General features: G+C 34.7%; 1 protein-coding gene across 1 annotated transcript in view; it reads left to right on the plus strand.

Annotated features, from left to right (window-relative positions):
* GPATCH2 (G-patch domain containing 2) overlaps nt 1-18,954 on the plus strand; it is a 118,479-nt gene that overhangs the window by 85,869 nt on the left and 13,656 nt on the right. The window contains exons 7-9 of the mRNA XM_015622283.2: nt 151-190; nt 2,988-3,058; nt 16,855-16,937. Of these exons, the coding sequence (XP_015477769.1) occupies nt 151-190; nt 2,988-3,058; nt 16,855-16,937 (194 nt within the window). The remainder of the gene's footprint in view (nt 1-150; nt 191-2,987; nt 3,059-16,854; nt 16,938-18,954) is intronic.

Here is an 18,954-nt window from a genome sequence, read left to right on the forward strand (position 1 = left end):
TAAAAATACCCCATTAAAATAAACCATGGCCAAAGGCTGTATTTTCCTGGCAGGCAATAAAATACCCAAAAGCACGCACAGACTGGTCATATGACAGCATGTGCTTTGTTAGTTATATTGTTAAACCTGTCTTTTCTTTTTCTCCCACAGTCACTGGTTTAGCCCTGGGGCTAGGAAGGAACATAGCCAGGTAAGAACTGCTTTGATCAAGAACAGTTTACTTGAGATGTATAAAGAACTTTAACTACCTCTGCTCCAGAGGTAGTGGGCTAATACTTTAAGAAATTGTAAATAAAGCAAGTATAATTTCATATCTGCTTGGAAGCAAGCATATTAACAGCAGTGCATTTCCAAAATTCTCTTGATGAAAACTTTTTAATTGGTCACTTAATTTCACTTAAGTATTCTTGAGGTTTTAACATTCAAATGAAAATTCTGTTGTTTGTTTTTTTTTTTTAATCATTTTGTCAATTGTGGTATCTCCAAAGGTTACCTTTCTCAAAATGCTGGAAAGCAAAACATTTTACTCCCAAAATCAAGAAATGCAGAACTAGTTACATTAGTGGGGAGGCTTCTACATCAAGATCTTCAATTCCATTTTTCTGCATTTCATCGGTTACAATGACTACAGCAGTAAAAAAAAAGGAGCTGTTAAATCTTCATCGTGGTTCAGATATTGGTAAAAATAGCTTATGTTTGTCTGCTGAGCCCCTGAAGTGCAGTCCCTGGGAGATCCAAGCCCATAGATATGGTTGCAGGAGTGTGAAGCCATATTTAATATTTGATTAGTAGCATGGCAGTTCTTTAGCTTGTCTTCAGACATGGAGGAGATAAATATCTTTATGGATGGAAGTATGGTCTAAGCAGAACTTACTGTCCAAGACTATAAAATGTGAAAATAAATCTGATCTCATTTCATCAATGTATAGTTAACTTCAGCTATTCAGGAAAAGTAGCTGAATGTATCATCAATGCATTGAAATTTAACACAAATGTTCCGTTTCTTAAGTTGGAAGAAATCGCTATAACAGTTGATTTCCTTAGATCTGTGCCAATTTTCTGGTACTTTTGCAAATGTAAATAGATTTGAAACTTAAAAAGGAAATAAAATCTAAAGAGTCTTTGGACGGTTCATTTTAGGATGATCCATTTTGAACACTTGTAGCTCCTGTAAGTCTCATTTTAAATCTTCCCTGTTCCCTCCCCTTTCTTTTTAACACCAGAGCAAGCAATACTGCTTACCCAAAACAGCCAGAGTAGATAAAACATGGTAGTTTTAGCTGTAAATTGTGAGATTCCAGCATGTTACAATAAGCAGACTGATACTTAACCTCTAAGTAGACAGCTTTATATAATTCATATTTAATGGTCATTATTTTGAAATAAATTTCCTAGTGGAAAAAAAAACCTAAAAAAGCATTAGATTACTATGAGTTTGAGTAATTTTTTTTAAATATATTTAAAATATTGATCGTCTCATGTAACAGGGTTAATTGAAGTCATACTGTTTACTGCCTTAAAAGATTCTAAGCCAAAAAATAAGGAAATTTCCACAATGAGAAGTACCTTAATGTAAATCATAGATGCCAGCACTGTATTTCAGCCTAGAAGATGAGAAATGTCTGCTTAGCTGGTATAAAATGACTTAATCAATTTTTCTCAGAAAATAGTACATTTGAATTAATTTTGTATTTTACATGGAGTTTTTCATCTTTCCTAAGAGCTGTGTTTTCAGAGCTTATTGGAAGTTAACTGAATTTGTAACTTAGAGATTACTAAGGAATTGTGAAGTAATGTCGCAAATTACAGATGTTACTGGTGCCTAATGGGTTTGAGATTTTTTTTTAAATCAGCAGAAGAAAAGAAATGAATGTGATGGTGTAATGTAATTTTGACAACCAATGAAATTCTTGTGGAATTTATTTATATGATAAATTATTTTACTGCATCTGAGAGCTAGGTAGTTGAAGTGACAAGAAACATTCCTTGTACAAGAGGGAAGCTGTAGAGAGTAAGGAAAAAATGGTTCAGTTTTTCAGATTGGTGGTATTTTTTTGAGTCTGTTCTCATTTACCACATTAAGGTGTGGTTGGCCAAGTCTTAAGGTTGATAATTTACTAGTTTCCACAGGATTTTTAGGTGTCTTTGCTGTGAATATTAGGTCCATTTACCTCCAATTTTATTCTAAACAGTCTTTCATTCTGTTTTTCCTTCAATATATGAGACATTTCCAGCAACATTTGTGGGGATTTTATACTGTCCAGTTTTAATTTCTGTAGTATAGCATTCTGATGGTTGTTTTTTACTTAGCACATCCTGACTAATCTGACAAATATCATAATGCTGGGAATGCACTTTTGAGTGTTGGAGATAATCTGAATGAAACGTCTTGTCTAAAAATAAAAATAAATGACAGCTTGTTTCAGAAGCTGAGTCACCATTTCAGTTAAACAAATCCTTTGCTACTCCTACGTCCTCACTATTACAGGAAACTTTAATACTGGTTTTTTTGTTGATTCTGCAGCTTGCAAATTACCAAAGCTCCTGGGGCTTAGAAGAGTTTATAACTGTTTAATAACTGCTTAGACACAAGTGCTAACCTGAGTAGTTTTTTTGTAAATTAAGTGTCCTCCAACACTTCCAATTATACAACTTCAAAAATTCAAATTGAAATTGTGAAAATTATAAAATTTTACATATAAGTTAATTGTGAAATTGTGAATGGCATAACTTTCTATTATGCTTTGAAAATGCTTTAATTTTTACATTTTCAATTATTTAGGCATTTTAAATTTGTGGATATATATATTTACATATTAACTACTATTGTAAAATTCTAATAATACTCATCTCAAAAGTCATGAGTGAAAGCTATCAACTGGTTACTCAAGAGAGGAAATAACTTCACTGTCTGGATAGAAATTCTAAAATGCAAATAAAAGCCATTGTTTGTGAGACTCTTCTGAACATTTTTTTGTTTTTAACAGCTTCAGCTCTTGCGAGACAACCGCTCAGAGAGGGGACACAAGAAGAACAGCTCTGTAAAAACAGCCAGCAGGTAAGTTCATATGGTATTTGCCTTTAGTACAGTTTATGAATTTGTTGATTCCTCAAATCTTTATATAAAATTTACTCTATTCTTTTGGAGTATTTTCAAAGGTGGTCTGGGTTTTTTTGTGACTTACTTTCAAGAATTTTTTTTGCATGGCATAATTTTTGTCTTATATATGAGTATTAGACCTTTTTTGGTGACTATGCAACTGCACTTACCAAACTTAATCACTTTAGAACATCAGAATTAAATCAATGCCAAAGTAAGGTTTCTGCTTCTGGCATGTAAATTAAGCACTGAAAACATATAAAATTACATTTTGCATATCTGAAATCAAGAAGATAACTCAAATACTATTAAACTTAAATTGTTCTTTTATTTTGACAATAAACATTTCATTGTGAAGATGTAATGAAAAATTAAATCTAATTCTATTTTCCATCTTCTTTCCTTCCCCTCAAAAGACAAAAAATGCAAGACTGAACTTACTGATCTAGGAGTCTCTTTCTAGAGAGGTTTTTTATGTACAAGTTGCCTGCTGAATGTAGTCTACCAAATAGTTATTTTAATTCTAGCTTTTTTTTCAAATCAGAAACTACAGAAATGTTTCTCTTCTATGCACAACACCTTACACAATTTTTATGTTGTCCTGTAAAGATGGCAGTGTGCTACCAAATTGCTTTCTTCAAAAAGTTGTAATAAATTTATATCAGTGTGTAATTCTATTGTACCACTTGAGATAATTTTCTGTCAGTCAGTTGACTTTTGGTATATATGGTTGGGGTCACACCAACCAAAGTTTTTAATATTCTTTGCTACTTACCTTGCTGATTACCTGGAAAAGGAGACCAATATTTTTTTAAATGTGCATATTAAATAGGAATCTATTTCATTGTGTACTAGTGCTGGTTACATGCTCTCAAACATAGATTGCAGAAGTGTCAGCCATTCATCTATAGAAATTTTGATTATCTTAACCTATCAAGCCTTTTATATTAAAATTCTTAAAATTTCTGCACAGATTTTCTGGCAAGTTTACTTATTAAATCATAATTTTCACTCTGAATTTTAGAATGAATTCACTTTAGATAGAATTTTCACCATAAATGCACTCTTAGTATCAGACTGCTCACACAAAACTGAGAGTTTAAAGTGAGTATAAAGTGAGCAGTTAGAATATATTCAGAGTCATTTTAGCATCTTTTTTTTGCTGTAGCAAAGTAAAGCAGAGTTTGAGGAATTCAGAATCATAAGTTATGTTTGTTATCTTGACCAGTGTAGCTCTTTGGAACTGATATTTACTAGTACAGGCAGTTAGAATCAAGATTTATAAAATGACAATCAAAACCTGAAGTCATCTTCAACTGCTTTTCATATCCAGTCAACAGTACCTTAATAGACTCTTATCCCAATAAACACGTGGCAGGTTTGTGTAGAAGTAATAGGTGGCAAAACCAAGACTGAAGCTTAGCATTTTCCAAAAATTATCTGTATTGTTAAGTAGTGCTTACATAAACTAACATTGCAATGCATTACAATGTACATAAAAGCCACAGTCTAAATTCATCCAAATTGGCCGGGTTATTTTAAAATTATTTGTGCTCTTTCAGAAAATCTCTATTCTCTCTGTCTACCATAGAAACTTGAAGTGACTTAAAAGAAAAATTTCAAACTACAACAGAAGTCATATTTTTAATAGGCTGTCTTAGAATCTGAAAGCATGCAGTCTTGTTTACAAGATATATAATAAAAATATTGGGACACTACAAGTTAATACAGATGAGTTATCCCCTTAAAAAGATGCATATAAAAAGTAGTGGCTGCAACCTTTTATTTCCTTATTCTTTGTTGCTAAATGCAGTGAGAGTACAGCAATAGTGGACAGCTTTTGGACATTCTATAAAATTATTGTAGTTATCCAGAATATAATCTAATCTGGGGTTTTTTTGGTTGGTTGGTTGGTTGTTTTGATTTTTTTTGTAAGACTGAATTTCTCTGGGTCTTTTTTGTATAGTTTTCAGGTATGTGTATTTCTTGTTTGTTTGCCATTCTGAAGAGCTTGTTTCTGTTATTCGTATGTTTGTTGAGATGTGTAATTTTTCTATGCTTGCCTTGACTTTTCTTACCCCTTTTGGATGACTGAACACAATTCTTTTCTCAGCATGTAGACAATATGTAAATACCCTTATTACATTAGATCAGTGACTTGTGGAGTAATTTACTTTGTAAATACATCAGAAAGGTGTGGAGCTCTAAGCATGGCAGTGGTCTGCAGCTGTCTCGTTGTGGTGGAATCATACTGTCTGGGATGAGCTTTATTGTACTGGGTTTTATGTCTTAGGTTTCTTCTGTCAAAATTAATGTTAATTATCTAATACAGTACAAACTAACATGAACTTTGGCTAGTGGCAAGATAATCAGATTGTAGACAGCTGTTGATATGGCTACTGATAGACCAGATGTTAAGGAGGGGGACAGTCCTGCACCACAAAAGTTAGAATCAGGATGGATTATATTACATTGTTATATTACAGTTCATTATATCTGTCTGTTAATGCTACCTATACAGGTAAGATTTAATCTGCAGATACAAAGTTTTTCCATTCATTATTTAAATTATTAACAGTACTGAAAAATACTTTTTTAAAAGCTGTGTTTCCTTTTGTAAAGCCTTGAAAAAGTTCTCTGTTTACATTATCTCTGCATTACGATGGGAACAGTCTCCTCCCCAAAATCAGCTATACTGCTTAAAGGTGGTAGATAATTCTTCCAGCTGCTTGTTTTCACCCCCTATTCTTTTGTCAGTAGAGAAGGGAGTTTTTTCTGAATTTTTTAATACACTTTGGGCAAAACCAGCCTGGTTAGCTCCATTCACCTATTTAAATTAAATTGGCTGGTTTTGAACAAACCATATTAAGGCATGCTTACATGATTTCTTCCTCCAGCAGAGCTGTGGAGATGATAATCTCCAGCAGATGTGTGATAACAAATAGCTTGGGATAGTAATGTCTTCATCTGGCACAGTTGTTAGCAGACCAAATGTCTGTCTGTAGCCCGAGGCTCTGGGCAAACAATTGCACATGATTGAGTTACGGGGAGTTAACAAGTTGCTGCTTGGCAGCTGAACTGCCAGAGCTGATCATGGGCTCTTTGCCTGCTTCCCTCATAAGGTAAAATACATTTTCTTAAGTCACTTCCTTAAAATTTTTCCAAAAAAAAAAAAATTTACCTAAAGGAGATTCCCCATGGCTAAGAGATTCCTTTGATCAGCAGTGGGGACAGTGTTGAAGGATATTTTGGTGAACTGCTGTAATGTGATTTTGAGCGTGTGATTGCATTGTTAACTTTGGGGGGGGTGGGGAGCCTCCATCACACAACTATCTCCCTGTCTTTAAATACATTATGTACTTATCCTCACACTACCCTTATGAAGAGGGGAAGTACCTTTGTCCTCATTTGACAGAACAACCAGAATATTTAACCAACTTAATATTTTGCCTTTGGTCATACATGCCATAACTAGGTAATTTATGCTGTAGTCTGGAAGCAAGAGAATTGCAGGTTAGGAAAACCGCGGACGCTGAATAAGTTACTCTCTTGTAATTATTTCCTTTACAGAGAGGTCTTGTGTCATCTTTCTTTTGTAGTGTGCTCCTGTTAAGTACCATGAGTTATTTCATCTACATATTTATTTTTTCTTACTGTATTGTAACTAAAATTTGATACATGCCTGAATTGAGAAACTGAAAGGAAAATAGCACCCAAATTTTTACCACTTAGTAATTTTTTGGGGTTGAATCTTGATAATTCTGTATTGGCTTTCCACATGCCAGTGTTCCCCCATAGGCCTCTAAGGGGGGAAGGGGGAAAAAAAAAAATCTACTTTTAGTTCCTATGCAGTTGAGTCCTGGCTTGAAAGAAGGCTAAGTTATACTTATGAAAGTGGTTTCAAGGTGGAATAGAATTTTACATGTCAGGTTTCAGCTACCTAACTGAGGCTGTGTTAAGAATTTAATCAATGTGTACCAGTCCTCAGTGATCACCTGAACTGGCCAGCAGTCTTTGAAGTCTTCTCCTGCCATGGTGGACAACACAGACTGAAATTCCCCGTGTTTTTTGCAACCCTCTCTTTCCCTCCTTTCCCTAATTGTTCTCAGTCTAGTTTAAATTTGTGCCTTGCACTGATACACAAGGATGACTCTTGCATGCTTTCACTTCTTTTAACTGTGTCCTCTGTTAATTAGTATTTATAGAAAGCTTGTAAGAGAAAAAAATTACACCAAACCTGAGGAGAGCTTTTTAAAAGTGCGTCATTGTTTTTGTTAAAATTGCAACTTTCTGTCTTTCCTGGTTTTAATGGATAACCCTGATTTGTGCATTTGTACAGCACTTGTTCATCTCCATCTGATGATACGGAACATGGTACTTTTTTACACAGATGTGACAAATAACATTGCAGCTGCTCTTTATTTGATCATCTAAAGAGACAAAGATGTGCAAGGATTCTGTCTGCTCCCTCTTTCCCATCGTGTCATCTGTTGTTTGGGAAAGAGTCCTAATTTGCAACAGATACAAAACTATTTGTCGAGGTGCAGGTTTGCCAAAAATAAATGAAACCATTAATTACTACATTTTTTGAGCAGCTGTTAATGGATTGGGATAAGAAAACTGTACATTAGACCACTGGTTAATTACAAGAACTGTAATTGTTTAATGTGGCTTTTGTGGAATGAAATTACAATACCAGAGGAGGTAAATTCAGCCAGTTTTTGGAAATTATACACAAACACGTGCACATACTTACACTTCAGAAAAGCAAAGGAATGCATAGCTGTTTTATTAGGTGATCTGCTTCTGCCATCACAAGAACACATATTCTCAACAAAAATACTTTAAAATAAAGTCATATTTAAACACACCTTTTAATTCAAGTGTAAAATTATTAAAGGTAGTAAGTTAATGTCTTGTAACCCCAGAGCTAATAATGCAGGAGATTCAGATACAACATTAAAATCCAAATGTGTTTACATCATTAGAAATTAACAACTAAGCAGTTTTATCTCCTCTTTGGAGTGCCATGAAGCAGTAACTGTGCTGTTATGATTGCTGCTTAATAATATTTGCAGTTCCAGATTAAATTATGTGAATGTTTGAGGACACATTGCTTCCCTCCCTTGCTGTCACCCTCAGAGACAACATTATTCCATCAGTTTGGTATTTTTCTTCTCTGGAAAGGATAAAAGATGGTGCCGTTTTGGGAGAGGGCAATTACTGATGGAGTTTTCTCTACCATGGTGTCTTATTTTTAAGGTGCTGAGAAGATTTTCACTTGGGAGAGGAGGACAGGGTGATGACAGTTGAATTGTTGTTCCAAAATGTAGCCAATGTGTGATGCTTTAATTTTATGGAAATCTTCAAGCCTCAGTAGTGGTTCATGGCTAGATTTAAAGTACCTATTGAATAAATGCTGATTAGTCACCTAATGCCTTGAAAGTATTACCTTTTAACTTGCATAATGAGATCTTTTGTAAAAATAACAGAAATTTTAAACTGTGCTCTGTTTTGCAAATACATTTTTCCATGTAATCTGAGCAATTTTTTTTCCAGCTTTAATGTAAAACTACAAGCTGAATTTTGTTGTTTTTGACTAGGATCTAATATACTTTATAAGGTACATAAACAAGCTACTACATGGTACTGAAAATTTGTCATTTTAAATTGAATTACAGGTAGGAGAGTACGTTAACTAACAAGCAGTTATGTTTTCCTGATTTTAAAAACATATAAAGTAGAAAGAAAAATCAGATAACCTCTAGAAATTATGTACCTCTGGATCCTCCTGATGTACTATCTGGATTGAATTTTTCACCTGAATGAACTGATAGCAAATTTCTCACTTTGAAGTAACCAAATTTTAGCACATGTTGTGCTTGTTTCTCAACTTCGGCTGCATTAGATGCTGTATCTTGCTCTCTTTTTGCATAAGTTTGTGCTCCACAGTTCAAACTTTGTCTCATCTTACCTATTAAAGTGCTAATGGCATAAGGATAATTTGTGCTTCAGAGGTCTGAAGACCCTTCCTGCTGTGTAAGGTCTGAGGAGGAGCTGTGCACGGGGGCTTGCACTGTCATTCCACAAACTGTTTAACTGGTTTAACTGTGGTTAAGCAGCTCTGCAGTGAAGGAGGTTGTTTTGCACTCTGGTTTTCTACCAATCAATTGTCCCATCATCTCCCCACCATGAGAAATTTGGTTTTATCTCTGTGTTTCTTCACAGAGACACATGAAAGCTGGATGTTAGAAGGATGAAGATGAATAGCTGTGCATGAAGGAAGGGTGGGTTTCCCTCTTTCTGGCTTTATTGCACATTAAATTGTGCAATTTTTACATCAGGTTCCTGCTAATCTCAAAAGGATCTCTGAATATCATACGTGTAAATCAGTATCCCCTGGTGCACATTAACTAAAATTCTGAGGCATAAGCGCACTAACTTCTATTTAAGCTGTGATTTTGTGTAGTGAGATAAAGAGTTTAGAAGGAAATTTGGATAGTTTGCTTCAAGTTACATAAAACTTTAATCTTTTTTCTTTCATTTTTGAGCTACTGTATTACACATGTGGATTTCTAGTGTTGCTTCTTATTCCTTACCTATTTCAAAAGATTTTTAACACAACACTAATGGTTGCAGTAATTTAACCTAACTCTATATGACTGTAATCCAGAACTTTAAAATGTGGGGTTTTTTTTTAAATCTGTTCAAAAAAATACATTTGTTCTGTACTGAGCTTATTTAGTGAATATCATTCTTGGTAAACGAACATGTATCCAGAAATATCTGGAAGAAATAGTGTAGCTGAGTACATTATCAAGTCCTTCCATTAAGGTATCTCTTCAGATCCATGTTTACTGCTCAAGTCATAAAGATATTTTCTAAATCACTTCAGAGCTGGATTGAGGCCCATCTCTCTCAAATAGCAACAAGGTTGTTGCAAGATGAAGAAGCAACCAAAGAATATTTGTTTTAGAATTTGTAGAACAATATTTTCCTGTCACAGGATGACATTCTATTACTGACCTATTTTCAAACTACATTTCACCATTGCACAAATATGAGCTTTATTGTTATCATGTATTTCTTCACACAAAACAATAATGGAACTTGCCATCAAAAATGTTTAGAAATATTCTAAATTAATATGAAATTTATATTCTAAGTTAGTATAAATATTAATTTCCTATACTGAAAATGTGAAAGCATGTCATTTGTTGAAGAAAGCTTAAAGTTTTTGCTATCTAATTCTTGACAGAAGTCTATTTTTTGGGTTTATTCCTTCAGTGTTCCTTGGTGACTTGTTTGTACACCAAGATATTGGTTTGGATTTGCCTTTGTGTAATTCATATACTTTTGATCAATTCCAACTCATGCCCAATTATATTACACTAAATTAACATAATTCAACAGATGTTGATATTTAAATGTTTTCTGGCATTCACATCTTGGACAGCTGTCTTAGAGCTTGGGGAAAAGGCAAACATTTAGAGTTAAATGCTGAACATATGCTTAAATTACTAATTAGAACCAAGAAAAAACAATGCATTATCCTTTTTGAGGGCAGTAGGCCTCTACTACTGAACTATTATTTTAGGGTGTCTTTTCACAAATAAAGTGAATAAGTGACTTGAGTATGGGTGTCAAATCATACATAGTGATGCTGGTTTTTATTTTCCATCATATACGCTAAAATTATGCCAGTGTGGAGTTGAATGTGTTGATTTGTAGTGTTCAGATAAATTTTGGACAATTACTGTGTCTGAATGACTAAAGTGCTGCTAAAGATGACAGCAAGGAGTGTGTTAGGATATAGTATTTATTAAGTGATGAGAGACAATCTCATGGGCCAGGGAAAAATTGTATTCTAGTCATTATAGGATTGCACCAGGACCTTCAATAATACAGGTATGTCACCCTTATGCTTGAAGTTATGTTGTGAAGAGATAGGCATTGTATGGAAGGAGTTTGATAGAGTTACATGGGTTTATCACATCATTTTAAGATGTAATAAAAGGGAAATAAAGTGCATAGCTCTTCTGGTTAATGTAATGGTTTTCACACTTGCAGAAGTAGGTGTAGCCATCTATCATACAGATGATGTAATTCTTTAGACAAGTTTGAAGAAAAGCTTTACTGCTTGTAAAAGATGAGGAGGAATCAAACATGGAACTGATTTCACCTGAATGTTGTCTGAGAGGAGTGGCAAGAAAGCAAAAGAGCAAAAGAAGGCAGGTGAACAAGGAACCATCCCTCTCTAACTGTCCATGGGACACGTGCACTGCTGCACATGCCACCCTTCTTTGGGTGTTCAAGCAGACACCAGGGGCTGCATTCATGTTTTAACAAGCTGTGTACCACAAAGGAAAGGGGATGTCTTTCCTTATAAATTTCCTTAACCATTATTTTTCATATATTTTTCCTCAGAAACAAACGTGCCTTGCTTATTTCAGTGTGATATTATGAAATCATCATGCATCTGTTCTGTGGTTATATTGATACACATGCCAGAGGAAAAGATTAAGTATTCGTTATACCTAGATAATACAGAATAGTCTTCCCAAATTTACAGCCCCAGTTGCTTAGTACGTGTATTTGGAGTGATACATTTTAATTTAATCCTTACTTCTGGAGATTCAATCAAATGGAATTGTCGAATTTTATGTTTGTCTTAATTTAATTAGCTATTAGTGTTATGAGGTGTTTAGAAAGACATTTATAATAGGGTTTTAATGGTGTTTACCTCTAAACATAGCCTAAGCTGTTCCATTGACTCGGATGCTCTTGAAGCCATTGTCTTCCACTTGTGGTAATTTAGGAATGATCAGTAAGAGTTAAAGTTCCTCCAGACTCCCTTAATTTAAGCAGCACTAATGGATGTGTTCCACTGGCCACCAGATACAGCAGTGTCTGCATTTTAGCCACATAAAAACAAGAGGCTGTACTACAGGTCCATTCTGTGTAAGGAGTATCATTTAAGTGATATTTTTGTGTAAAAGGTACTTAAATAATGGGAGGTTTGCTCAGAGTATTCTTTGATTTTTATAAAGTTGAGCTGTTTCACACATTCCTTTTTTTAATAATTTTTTAATTTATTATTATTTATTAATATTATTGTTTCCCTCAGCACCACAATTGGGTTGTTTTCCCCATCCTTAACTGCTTCTGTGAACATTGCTTCACAGCTCTTCTCCCTGCTCCATTTCAGTTTGTAAGAAATTGTCCAGTAATTTCAAGCTTAAAGTAAGTCATCCCTACTGCATTCTCTCTATAATCATATCCATATGAATATCTATTTTTTACCCATGTTTTAAGAGTGAAAACTGACAGTTTCAGTTAGATTTCCCTTTCAAAAAAAACTCTCTTGTAAAATACAAACTAGTTAACTTTTTCCTTTTTGTGATGTCTTGTGAAAGAAGTTTATTTAAAAACTTTCATCAAGCCTCTCCATTAGCTGAGGCATTCAGTGGTGATAAACTTGCAGAGTTCTACAGCCATCTGCAGGAATGCACTGATACTGTGGCAGAACAGGGTGTCACTGTTTACTGTGTGTTTCTTCCTCAGGTGAGAGACGTTAATAGCATTATAATGGATAGGCATGTATTGATCATTACCAATTCATATAATTATGGAATAGAAATCAGTCTTCTTGAAAACATAATTACATCATAATAATATGCTGTATCAGAGTTTTCAAGTTAGTATACACAAATTTGATAAATACTGTTAAACAAAATATGTTCCTCCATACCTGCCTTCATTAATAAATTTTTTTTTGTTTTTTTACACCTGGGATGATAGTGAGTACAGAAGCAGGTAATAAACCAGAGAACTAGAACACATGTTCAGGAGTATCTGCTGTCCTACAGGCATTTTATTGTGTTTTTCTTCTCGGTGACTGGTGAACTTTTAACTCTGATAGGGGCAAGGGTGAAAACTACCAGTGAAAGAGTGAAGAACCCGTTGGGTCCTCAGTTGCTCAGTAGGTTTATTGCATTTAAAGCAGTTTAGCTGTAGGTTCCCATGCAGAACAAGATGTTTATTTGGAGAATGTAACCACATGACCCATGGACTGCAGAGGTCAGGGTAGATAAAAATCTGACATGGCCTGTTACAAAAGTCTTGGAGAGGTGAATATGTGTAACTGCTGAAAAGGCATTTGTCAAAAATATTTGCCTGTGGAGCTATGAAAATGATGGAAAAACATTGTGTTGTATAGGCAGGTATATAAATGTTTGGGGAGCTTAAAGAGACAATTCTAGACATGTTACCATGGTAAGGGCAATTACCTTAATTACCTTGAGAAAAAGAAATTATAAAGAGACTGCCACTATTTAAGGAGGAAATAGCAAAATTTCCATCAGAGGGAATGTTTCACAAAAATGCATAGATGCTTGTGAATTGCTTAATCGTTTGCATGTCATTGCTTCTATAAAAGTGTTTGTTGTATCAAATCTGTGGGGTTTATTTATGGGATTTAATAACTAAACTTTGTGGGGTTTATTTATTATTTCAATAGCTTTTTTCTGTTATTCTTATCACTGCCCTCCCAGTCTGTCTTCATTTTTGAGACTCTTATTTACCATGTAGAAAGGAGAATCTAAACACTGTGTGCAAGATGAAGAATGAATAAAAATTGACAGCAGCTTTTCCAGCGTTTTGTCTAATACATTGAGGCATGACACAACAACAACAACAAAAATTCTTGGCGTGCTAGTGGAAGTTCACACCAGCCTGGCTTTTGCAGCCCTCTTATTTCCCTCTGCCACAACTTTGCCGCTGCTATGACACTTGCAGGCCTGCTCGGCCGTGGTGCAGCTGATGCCCTGTCCATGCTCATATTTTTCTTATTGACAGTGAGTGTTCTTGCCAAACGCCAGGGACCATAGTCACATCTGTTTGTCTCCTAAGCTTGTCTGAGGCTGCTTGGGAACACTTTTTATCCAGAGGGCAGCTTTAACTAGGCCTAATACTCTGAAAAGCCTCTATTTGTAAATGCATACAATGAGGCGACAAGTTCCTGTTGTCTTTCCTTAAAAATTATTCCATTTGACACTGCTTGCTCTAGTCCCTGTCACCAGCACGTCAAAAGCCAGGTTTTCAGGCAAGGTGGTCTTAACAAGTTTTATTTTTTCCCTAATAAAATGCCTAGCTTCCCTCCAGAGCACTATTTATAAATGATAGCTAGAAGCAAGCTAGGGGTAAGTAGAGAGAAGGCAGGCAAATAGCTTGCTTTCTTTCTGTAATCCACGCTCTTCTGATTTAATGCTAAGAAACATAATGCTGAACCTAGCCTGATTGAGGGTCAGAGTTCTCCCTACTTTATAATACCCCCATTAGAGACATTTCAAAATGTACTCTGCAGCTTCACAACTCTGCTTCTTTTTGTCTAACCTGCCAGTTCCAGAGCATTAATAGTTCTTGTCTGATGCTCTCTAAATAAATAAATAAATAAGAGCTTTTTGTTTTGCTGTGATTTGCACTGGCAGAGCATATCAAATGTTAAGCCCTGGTGAAGACAAATGCAGCTTTACAATCGCAAGTAGGCTGAACATTCGATGGCAGTGGCCATCAAACTGGGTTTGACAAAGCTTAATTGGTGCTCCAGCATATTGTTATTTATTTGCGGTGTAGGGAATTTTTGACGACAACAAAGAAATACCCACTCTCACCTTGGCTGGTGAAGGGGTTGTTGTGATCGGCAAAGGCAAATGATTCATTTCTGCTGAAGGAACAAGGCTGCCTTTCAGACGTTCATTGATTTTAAATTAAAAAGTAACTGCTGTGTTCTACATGAAGGGTGACAACAATAACAAAGTAGTCCTTACTTAGTGTTATTTGTTGCAACTCCATTCCCTGTGCCTGGAGGAAAAGTGGGGAGACCCCAGTACCATAATCTTGCAGATCAATAATCTAGATATCTCAATGTAGTGTAACAGATAATCAATTCTGGTAAAATAACTCAAATGCTGCTCACTGTTACTGCTGTGGCTCAGGTCTTCAAGTTCAATTGCCTGACTTTATTAATTTTTATCTTTCATCCTACTTGTATTCCTGGCGACTTTCTCCTTTTTTCGTTCAGAAAACAAGAGTTTAACACTGTAGAACGTATAATTTATCACATGATTTATTCTGCATGTTTGATACTAATGTTAAATACTGATCTATTGGTGATCAGACATCTCAAACATCTTTTCTCTAATTACAGTTTCCCCATATTGTATCTAAATGTTCATTTTCTTTATTGTACAATCAGTTATGAAAGGGTTACACTTCTTTATTTCTTTCTAAATTCAGAACTGAAAATTATCATCCTGGTAGTTTACTAGTTCAACTGTGTTGAGTTTCTGGATATTAAAATAGGATAAAATTTCATGTTGGAATTGCAAGGAGAGTGTGTCTTAAAACAGAGGTAAAAAAGTGTTTAAATAAAGGTTCACTGGGTGAAGCTAGAGTGCACTTCTCAGTGAAACATAAGTTTCTTGGAATATTTTATTATTTAAACACAGCACTGTGGTACTTGTTCATTTACTGTATCTTTTTGGAAGAAAAATGAAGAGGATTTTACATTGTCATCTTACTCATCAAGGCATTGTTGTCATTCTTTTACATTATTGAACAGATCTGAGGTCTCTCAACAGTATATGACCATTTGTTATTCATTTAGAAGCAGCCCAGCTTTAAAAAGTTTATAAATGCCGTAAAGGGTAAGTCATATATCCACACTGAAACCCGATCCCATGAGTGACAGTGTTACTATGCTGCAGTGGATTGTCAGATGCAATTTTCAGCTTGTAACTTTATCAAAATTCACTACACTTATGTGGAAGAAACAGATTTCTCAGTAACATTTATAGATATATATTAAAATTGTGCAGTTCAGAATTTACTGCATTTTCCCCCACTTCTGTTCTGGCTCTTTAAAAAAAAAAAAAAAAAAAAAGTCAGCTACAGATATTCAATTCTGCAGGCATTATGTATTACTTTAAGAAAAAAATAATGACTATAATTGTCCTTTGAGTTACTTTTCCAAAAGTCAATAACTGAAAATTCCAAATTTACCATTTTCTGCCATACTGACTTCTGTTAGCTGGGTTTAATGCAATAGCATTTGCTTGTTTGCCATCCTCTGCATCTCCATCAATTTTCCAGTCTCCAATTGGAACCTCAGTTGTTCAAGAAGCCTACCAGATACTGTGCTTCCGTGGTCTTCTCACGATTTGCCAGTGAATTAGAAGAGGATAAATTTTTATGCTACAAGTTTTTTTCATGCACCCTTGAAGAGTTTACTGTTTCATGTTTTCTCATTCATTCTTCATCTTACCTTAAAAAAAATTGATAATATTTTCCATGTAATAAATGCTGCTCTGACAGTCAAGCATTACCAGCCAATTGATAACCTACAAACAGCATTGTGATCTCTTTAGATAATTAATCTTAGCTATTTTCCTGTCAGGAGCAACAGTGTTTTTGTTTTATGTTGAGCTAGAAAGATTGCCAGTTTTGAAAATTAAAAAGCATTCCCTTTATATTTATATTTATTCATCCCAGTAACAATTTATGATGCTGCATTTAGATACTGAGAGCTTGTCAACAAACATGATTATGTTTCGATATAAACAAGATTGGTGGCTTGACTTTGCAGCTTCATCTTGGTTGAGAATGTTTTGATATAGGTTCAGATTATACAAGCTGTGTATTTATGTGGCAGTTTTCTTCCTTTGTTAATAGTTTTCTCCTATAATTACTTGCAGGCAAACCAGTGTACATTTAGGATCATTGTGCATGGGAGACATCAAGCGGAGAAGGAAAGCTGCTCCCCTGCCAGGACCCACAGGTAACCAATTTTCCTGGGACAGAACACAAACCACAAGATGTTAAATCTCTAAATACAAAGCAGTAGGTCAGTGACATGGGGAAAAGCTTGATAAATTCAGTAACTTCCCATATAACTTCAGATATATTCTAGCCGTATTTATTAATAAAGATTAAGAAATAAGTAGGCTCCCTCCATTCTCCCACAATCATTGCCAATTTCCAGTCCTTTGTAGCGCAGCACTTCTGTAAAGACATTAAATCTTTTTTCATATACTGAGACAGCAAAGATTAGTGCTTATGTCTCTTCAAACATAACAAGGAAAGAGACCTGAGGCATCTTGTTTTCTGCATATGAATGCTCTAGAAACCCTGCACAATAAAGTTAGGATGTGAATTCTTGGGTAAACAATTGAAAATGTGGTGATAAAGCTGTGAAGCACAGCTTCAAAATTAGTGCTGTAGATTAAACAGGAAGCACTTGGAAACACATTTCTGAAAGATTTTTACAGATGTGAGGTCACAACCATTGGATGCATTTTGCTGATGTCACATCTGTGAAATGACTTTTTCAATACTTACAGGACTCTAATCAGTTTGTTGTATTAATTATATATGTGCATACTGGAAGGATTAGGTTGTATGTGTACCCATGTGAGCCTTTATATATATTACTAATATAGAAATCTGGATTTCATGTCCTAGTCATACATAAATTACTGCAGCAACATTTGCAGCACGTAGAATTTTCAAATATAATTCAAGTAGATGTCTTTAGAGAAGCCTAACTTGTATTCTGAATTCCCCCTCCTGAAACTTCTTTGTTTCAAACCTCAGTGGCAGAAACAGACCAGGAATAATATTAAAAATGTTATAAAAGCACCTTAGTGGCAGCAGTATGAAAAGAAAGAGAATCTATGGGTCAGCTTCTAAGACTCTGAACATATGTGAACCAAGAAAGAAAAATACTTAATGGCTGAAGAGAGAATAATGTAATTATTTCTACAAGGTGATTTTCACTTCACAACTTTCAAGTACTAGAGGATGTCATTTTGTACTGAGAGGTTATCAAGTATCATGAAATTAATTTTATTATTCACTTTACCTTGGACTTTCAGCATTCAGAATTTTATTTTACAAGCTGGCTCCTCTGCATAACTTTGCAAAGCCAATATTTTGATGCTAAGGCAAATATGTGGTCATTCAATATTATGTGTCTATGTGTGCATGAACTCACAGTTTTGGCAATTGTTTTTCCCCAAAGTTTGCCTTTATATAAAGAGCAACAGAGAATAACAGTGGATTAAGGTATCACACGAAGTACCTTTTAACTGATGTGCCTTCTTTTCTTTTCAAGTTCAAGGTAATTTTTTCAATTTTGTTGTGATCAGGAGGATTGAGAATTTTTTTTATAGTCTTAGGAAAGTTTTTCTACACTTCATCCCTGTGAGTTTTTGAGCTAATAGAACCTTTGGTAAACATTGAATAAGCTTGTATCTATGTATAGGTAATGTATATAATTCTAGAGATTATTGCCATTTTCTCAGAGGCTAGCCTTCCTACAGCTGAATTATTGTTTATCCATCACAGGCCTTGTTTTTTGTCAGTGTTCCATAGGATTTTATGAAAGAAGTGGGGTTTTCTTTTAGAATTAATATACATCTGGAAATTTGGATTAAAATAAGAGATTGCTTATTTGATTATTCCTTTTTGGTAGTTTTAGTTAGCTAAGATATGGGAATAGAAGGGTTTGATTTTATGTAGAAGAATTTGTGAACTTCTTTCTTGAAAGAATAAAAGGACAGAAGTTGTTAACATTAACAGAAGCTGGAAACGAAAAAAACATTCTCCTAACAATTATTCATATTTAATATCATTGCAAAACCTGAAAGGCTGTCTGTAAATGGCTCATGTACTGCAAATGTTTTCTTTACATGGACTGCAAAGTTTGATCTGAATCAATGTGTTGGTAAGTATTTTCTAAATTCTCATCTGCATTTGGAAAAAAATACGCTGGTAAATTAACTCTTGTAAAAATC

Source organism: Parus major, chromosome 3 (genome assembly GCF_001522545.3).
Source record: "Parus major isolate Abel chromosome 3, Parus_major1.1, whole genome shotgun sequence".
NCBI lineage: Eukaryota > Metazoa > Chordata > Aves > Passeriformes > Paridae > Parus > Parus major.